The sequence below is a fragment of the Sycon ciliatum genome, chromosome 12 (assembly GCF_964019385.1).
Source record: "Sycon ciliatum chromosome 12, ocSycCili1.1, whole genome shotgun sequence".
Lineage (NCBI taxonomy): Eukaryota > Metazoa > Porifera > Calcarea > Leucosolenida > Sycettidae > Sycon > Sycon ciliatum.
The window spans coordinates 8,507,971-8,515,699 of NC_088654.1; the positions used below are offsets into that span (position 1 = coordinate 8,507,971).

A 7,729-nucleotide genomic window follows, 5' to 3' on the forward strand; every position below is an offset into this window, starting at 1 on the left:
AGAGCAGGTGGTCGCTAGCCCCAGAGGTCGCGTACACCAGGTTTTACTGTAATACTGAAGTACAGGGAAACCTATCTAAGCCGACCGCTCCAGGGACCTACAAAATGTGGTCTCCATGCACAGGTGGCCTCCCTATCCAGGGTCATTTGACGGTAAATAGCACTCGTTGGTCCTACTGAGTTGCAGTGGTCCTCTAGGACAGGTGGTCGCCTTTTCAGAGTGGTAGCCTTGACAGATTTTACTGTATATACAGTCTGTGCTGCCAACAAGCGGCCTGCGGCCTGCGTGTACAAAAAGAAGTGCAGTAACTTGACAATGGGAGTTAATTAGAATTACCCTCAGTTGTAAGGGATAAAGTAACTGACAAAGTAAAAGACCTGCAGATGAAAACAAATTTCTATCCAAATCTGTAGAGGAATCCACCATATTGATCACCTAGACCCGTCTCCAATGCCTTCACAACCACGGTCATCCAATGCCACTGAAATTAAAACAGTCTCTAAAGTTTCGGCCTTGAGGCGTATTAGGCAGCATTACAATGAAATCAAAGCTTGCTCAGCAGCAGTAATATAATTATTGTGTTTGGAGAGATGCTTGATTGGCTGCAGTGGAGCCTTCGAGTTATGAAGAGAGACCCGTACCTTCTGGGAGAAGGTGGTTTATACCAAGTGAAGGGGAGACAGAGAGAGAGAGTATGTGTCACGGAGATAGAGAGAGTGATAGGTAGATTGAGAGAATGAGAGAGATCGTGCGTCTGGGTGCATATGTGTGTGTCTGTGTGCGTGTGCGTGCGTGTGTGTGTGCGTGCGTGTCAGTGAGTGAATGTGGGAGAGGGATGGAGGGCCGAGAGGAGCGAGCGAGCAAGTGGGAGTGTGAGTGATTGAGTAAGTGAGTGAGCCGGCCAGAGGCAAAGGGAATGTAAGAGTGTAAGGGAATGTAAGAGAGTGAGGGGAATGCGCAATGAAAGACAAGAACATGATATGCCACGAAGTTTATTTATTTATTTAATTATTGCATCATCATCTCGTGGCAAGCAATGCCAATATTGAATGAGATAGAGGTGATAGCCAACCACGGCCAAATCAACAAAAGAAAAGTACTAGACATACATGTACATGTATGAGAAAGAAGAAAGAAAGAAGATAACTCAAAAGAAAAAAAGAAAAGTTCAAATGATCTACACTCTAATATTTTGTGAGAGAACAACTACATGTACGTATGTCAGGCGTGGTTACTATGGAAACTAGGAACTAAAACTGAAAGGCAAACAGGTGGACATGCTGTGCTAGCATCGTGGAGCGGCGAGGTGTTCAAAGTCTGTGTTCACGGGTTAAGAAATGCGTGTGGGGCAATGGCGCTGAGTTGAAAGACTGCACGTCCATATGACATTCATGTCACGTAGGTTTGCAGCTTGGCAATGCATGTGCATGAACGTATGGCAACAATCTTCTTTTTTCCCGGGAAGAAATTGCACATTACATCACATAAATGTTCCTCCAAGGTTCCCATGCAGATGCGATCTTTCCTCTGGAACTCTCTTATCGCGCATCAGCGGACGGGTCACCCTCGACTACGTCAAGCATCAGTGGCTAACTGGTCCTACAGCTATGCTGGGGACGCTCAAGCGTGCGCTGAGTGCTGTTGCTTGCGTTGAACTGCTGCTTGTTCTCGCAGAGGCAGTAGCAAATGTGATTGTGCTTGCTCGCCGTTGTTCCTGCTCGGATGTTGTGCTGCTGGTGGAGGCTTCAAGGCTGCATTCGTCGCTTTTCTGCCCATGATTGCCGAGAACCAGCTGAATTTCGTATTGGTCGTTTTCAATGATATCGCTCTGGCTCTTCGCTACATCAATGGGCGACTTCTTCTTTGCATTCTGTGATGGCAATGGCTTTGACAAAGAAAACAAGGTCGATACTTTCTGCGTCAAACGACGCTGCGTGTCCTTATCCCGGCTTATGTAGAGAAACAACAAGAAACCTTGAAGAGAGTTGAGTATCGCGAACAGGTACTGCAATGCGAGGTGGTCATAGATGATAACGAGTACGCCGGTTGTCCATGTCAGGCCGAACAGGATTGACAGGAAGACGATGGTACGCAGCAGAGATAGCCCTCTTGTTGCCTTACCCATCCTGCTGCCCGTCAGTGCGTCACCCTGACGTTGTCGTAAAGACCGAACTACCAGTCCGAGCACGCACATGTTGTACAGCAGCGACAGAGCCATGGGAGCAACAAAAGACACGTAAAAGGCATTATGTCCAGTCATCCAGCAGCTACAGAATGGACAAGAGAAAGGGGAGCATTCACACCGTTTCAGAAATAGCAAAAGTGTTTTTAAACTCGGATGTTGAGCCAATATTTTTTAATTTCTTTTTACAAAGACCACTTAAATGCCAAACATGAGATGCAGCTAGGGGAAGCACGCACAACCTGAATCGTGGCAGTGGTGGTGAGGTTTAGGGAGCTCCGCCGACCTAGGGTCTCGACTTCATGGCCACCTAGACGCACCAAGTGAAACGTATCGTCCACAAGGATATCCACAGGCATACTCAGATTCATCCTTTGAGATTCTGACGATGGGTCAAAGATCCGAAGCGTCAAATTTGTAATTTAAATCTATTTATCAACAGTCTCATTACCAAGTCCCTCAGCGAGCTTGTCAATTTCTAAGTACATGAAGATCAATAAAAAGTGCAACTTACAACTGTTTGGGCTTGTATGCTGTCATCTTTGACACGCTTGCAGTAATGACAACGATCAGCAATGGAAGTCCTGCACAAAACCGTCAAAGTAACAGATTCATGAATATGAAATAGTTGTTGCGACTTCAGCGATGATTTGTAAGAAAGGGTTCGCTCCCCACGCCGGAGCTGGCGCTATTCCGCCGACTTGACTTGACACTTGACTGACTCACGACTGCCATCCAGAGCACACGAGAAGTCCGTCGAACCTTCGACTCGGCAAACCTGCAAGAAAGCACCACTACCTGCTCAATACACAGTGTTTCGGGGAATTCCCCCCTCATCAGTTGGGGTCGAGTAGGCTGAGGAAGTGGGGAGCGTGGGGGGGAGCGAACCCTTTCTTACAAAATAATCATGAATATGGTGGACAAGGGAATGGCATTGGCGGGGCTGGGGAAGGCAGTGACAATGCATCAAGACCGTGGCTGTGAAGGTCTTGGATAATGTCACAAACTTTCGTCCTGAAGAAAGTGAGATTCCAAATCCAAGTATTTTCGCACCATGCCACAATGACGTCACACATACATTGGTATGGGGGCGTGGATATAATTGAAATATCTCAAGAACGCTTTCTCGTAGAGACTTCGGACCAAGACCATTCGACTTAGCGCCCGAAACTCTACAGGATATCAAATTTTCATTTTTCCGTGGATTTCCCCTTTAACTTTCAACGGAATGGCCATTGCACAGCAGAAGCTACAGTGTATGCTGTATAACATGTAATTTTAGGTGTACACACATTTCGGTGTCAGAGTCCTGTTAGGTTTCAGGTGTAATGTAGGACTAGGTGACCAGCTTACCCTTCACATACAGTGCATACTCCAGCGCCTTTTAGGCGTAATCTGAATTTAGGTGCCTGGTTTTTTGACCGAAATTAAAGTTACACCGAAATAAACGTGTTATACAGTAGCTGCTCACCGAGGACGGCAGAGAGAAGCCTGCACAGGAGTGAGGACGGCTGAGCCCCGACAACCCTGACCAGCTTCACGTACGTCATGGTGGCATCGGCCGACGTGCAGGCGAACATGGTGAGAATGAGGTAATGCAAGAGCACAGCGACAGCGTAGCAGAGAGTGGGACGCGACGTGGAACGCATACCACCATAGATGATTGCATAGATCAGCAGAAGGTTGAAGCACAGGGCCAGGATAATGCGGTAGTGGGCCTTGCTGCACATTGAACTGAGAAAAAAGGAGGCAAATTCAAGAAAAGCCCTTGGTCAAATCAATGCACGTTACAGCAGGTGCACTCATCTGGGTCATGCTCTTCGCATTACAACCTGTGTCATTGCATCAGAAGGCCATGTGTAATTGGATTCGAATTTCATCTCAAACGACAGCCGCACAGTGCAACGAAGAAAACGAGAGGCAAGAACCACTGACAAAATTAATAGTTGCTGCCCGTGCACCTGTTCCTAGTGGTATGTTGTCGTTTATGTAGAAAATACCTGTGCCTTAGTCTTCTAGGTCGTACATGTGTTAGAGATGTATGCACCGGGGATTTCCCGTAGTTACAAACCTCTGTGAAACAGGCTATAGACCATTATGTTTGGCTGGTGAAGTAGTTCATGTATTCCGAGCCGGGATAAAACCAACTGCATGTGAACCTGCAAGCTGTAAAGGAGCAGATCACGATCATGAGCTGGTTTTGTTATTAAATAATAATTATTTCTTTATTACATCTCAAGACTCAGTGCAAACACGGGCCAATGTGAAGGCAGTGGGTGATAGCCAACCACGGACATAGAATAAGGACAGGTTGGGAGGGAAAACGAAACGGTTTGTAAGTACATGTACTTCGAAGTACATGTATTTGGTTCCAATGAGAGGTTAAAATCTTACCTTGATGTAAGTATGATTATCGTGGCGATCACCAAACCCAGAACTGAAATCCCCATTCCGATGTATGTGCTCATGTTCATAACTCGTTCGGCCTGGGTCAAAGGTCTAATGGAATTGGCTATCGATCGAGACTACAGATAGGAAGACGCATGAAGATAAGATGTTTTGGAATTAGATAACAGCACTTATACAAAAGCAACAGGAAATCTGGAACTAAGGTCACGAAGAAATTAGAAGCGGCTTTCTACAAGATGGATTTTCGCGATAGCTTCAACAGAGCAATTACCTAGTGAGCAAGATTGGTTATAGTCAGGGCAGTTACAACACTACACCCATGTAAGTTCAAAAACATTTTCTTTGCTCGGTATGCCATGTTGGTTGTTGGGACTTTTTGATTGCCACCCTTGCTGATGACATCTGATCAGTGCAGGTCAATCATCTCTTCGGTGGATCTAGATATGAGGGTTTTTTCCTGTCCTGGCCACCCAGTGTTTCCATCCAGGGTCATTGACATTCCCTAGTTCTACCCAGGTCACAAGCCAGGCTGAATATAGTGGTCAACTTGTGCATGGTGATCATAAACCCTAGGTCTTTCAAACCGTGCAAACGTCACCAATGGGCAAGTACTGGAGAAAGACTGTGGTGGTATTCATGAGTTAGTCGTTATCGTTCTAGGGATAAAGCACTGTATTCAGTACATACCACAAGTACTGCGAAGTTGGTCAGGTGATCACATTGGCACCTAACGTGGCGTGATGTCACGGACACTGTCCTGCAGCCTTCTGTGCTCCAAGACACTGTGATTACAATAATGCATGATAGTCAAACACACACACACACACACACACACACACACACACGCACACACACACGCAAACAAACATACACACACACGCGCACACACACACACACACGCACACACACATACACACACACGCATACACACACGCACACACACACACGCACACACACACGCACACACACACGCACACACATATACACACACACGCACACACACACACGCAAACACGCACACACACACACACACACACGCACACACACGCACACACATACACACATATACACACACACGCACACTTGGATTTGATAACGCATTGTACGTGTAATGCGGTGAAAAGCTATTGCCTGTATTGCCTGTAGTTCTCCTTCCAATGCCCACTCACAGCGATATCCCGTGCAGCCATGCCATCACCGTGATGTTGAACGTATTAGGTGGGCAGTAATATTATACAAGTTGAACAATGTATAGGGAAGGCAGGGCGGAGGAACTACAAGTCAAGCTCTGACTCCACTAATACATCCATTTTACTGGACAATCAGCTCATGCGTACATGTATATATTACACGACACTGACCAATTGTGCAGCCTGATTCATTATTACCAATCGCTATGAGGAGCGTCCGACCATTAATAGGCGTATGTTTCCTCTAAAATGTCACCTGTAGCATTATCCCAGAATACGCAGCTTGCATTGATTTCCGTCAGGTCCTAGGAAGGGAAACAAACAAATACCAGTGGTCAAGAGGGGTGGTGGCGTCCTGTCATTCATGCAGCCTTCACAATTAAACCTGCATGCATCTGGCTATGACAACCAGAACCTTTAACTTCATAACACATTCGTGGGAACCATCACACGTATTTGAACTACTACGCCAACGGCTCAACTTTCTATTTTTAATTTTCTTCTTCGGAAAACAATGAATTGAGGTAAATATAATTATGAAGTCATGCTAGACAAAATTTAATGTGGAACGTAATACCAGGGTGAATTGTAAGAGTCCGCATAGCAGTAGCAATTCATCTTGCATCATGCTTCAAGTCAACTGTCATTGATTTTTCAACTGGGTCACCAACAATATAAACTTGAGTTACAAGTCAAGCGATTCCCTCTCATTCTCTCGTTGCCAGCATATCTTTCAATGTATAATTATAACTGTTTAGACTTTAGACACAGCTGTCTATTGACCCACCAAGAGGAATTGTTACAGGAATGCTCTTGATTAAAATACTTGCCACCAGACATACAGACACACATACCCTTACCAGCCCAAAACGATTGAAGGGAAATGCCAACAGAACTGGATCCGTCAAGTTTGGCCGTGGGGTTTTCCCCACGTTTACCGTCACCACCTGTGTGGCCAGGAAAGTCGAGTTGTCAAGTGTGGTGTCGTTGAACAAGTCCGTGACATTGTAAACGACAAAACTAGGCTGAGCAAGTGGGCAATAGTATTCTTGGCCAGCCAAGGCGAGCTCGTCCGTTGCCTCGACAATAGTACTAGCCGCAATATCAACTGCCAGGGCCTTTACATCTCCTGCAACCAGCACCACAGACAATAATTATCATTCTATCAAGCACATGCCGTCATTCAAAGGTCTGATTTTACCCTTTCACAGATATCGAATGTCTGATGAGCGTGAAGAGGTAAATACTTTACAAATGTACTCATTGTCCGATACATGAATAAAAGGGTCATCGAGTTTAATTCTGCAGGAAGTATTCATGTGTTGTTGCACCGCTCTGCAATCCTAAAATTGATACAAGTTCAATCCAAACTGCACTGTTCACTTTGATTTCACTATGAGAATGTGGGGAGTTTCTGAGGAATGGAACTTCTAGGAGGCCTAGGGATGTCCCGACGTATTAGTAACTTTACTACCCGGAGGGCTCGTCACCCCGGCTCTGTCATTCTTTGTAACATAACTTATCATACAGTCTATTGGTTATTAGTCAGATGGCGCTCACCCTCTTTTGTGATATTTTCCGTGGAGCCTAGCAGATAGACACCGGTGTCGGAACTGGCACGTAATCCTTGCGACACTGGTTCTGTAGGACAGAGCACGGCTAACGCGAGGTTATCACTGTGTATGACTAGCTTGGTCTCGTTCTCAACTGGTGACAGAGATGTGGCTAGAAAATCCACCAAGGTGATCAATCTGCAAAATACAGAAGATCATAACCGCTTATCAATGACGTCAGCAGAACCACATTGTTTGTGGACATACATGTAGAAATCCGCAGGAAAAAAGATGATTCTCATCACCGTTGTTTAATGATCGCCTATTTTGTGTGAAAACTATTGTCACAACAGTTTCTTTCTCCTTTCGTTGTCAGAAATACCAAAATATTCGAC

At 45.6% G+C, this 7,729-nt stretch overlaps 1 protein-coding gene across 1 annotated transcript in view; it reads right to left on the bottom strand.

Moving 5' to 3' along the window:
- Positions 1-411: 411 nt before the first annotated feature.
- The window catches only part of LOC135828950 (adhesion G protein-coupled receptor B1-like), a 40,705-nt gene continuing 33,387 nt past the window's right edge, over positions 412-7,729 (bottom strand). The window contains exons 17-24 of the mRNA XM_065341383.1: positions 7,342-7,532; positions 6,642-6,910; positions 6,038-6,086; positions 5,279-5,373; positions 4,577-4,707; positions 3,654-3,916; positions 2,697-2,766; positions 412-2,267 (exon numbers count right to left, since the gene is read on the bottom strand). Of these exons, the coding sequence (XP_065197455.1) occupies positions 1,583-2,267; positions 2,697-2,766; positions 3,654-3,916; positions 4,577-4,707; positions 5,279-5,373; positions 6,038-6,086; positions 6,642-6,910; positions 7,342-7,532 (1,753 nt within the window). The 3' untranslated portion in view covers positions 412-1,582. The remainder of the gene's footprint in view (positions 2,268-2,696; positions 2,767-3,653; positions 3,917-4,576; positions 4,708-5,278; positions 5,374-6,037; positions 6,087-6,641; positions 6,911-7,341; positions 7,533-7,729) is intronic.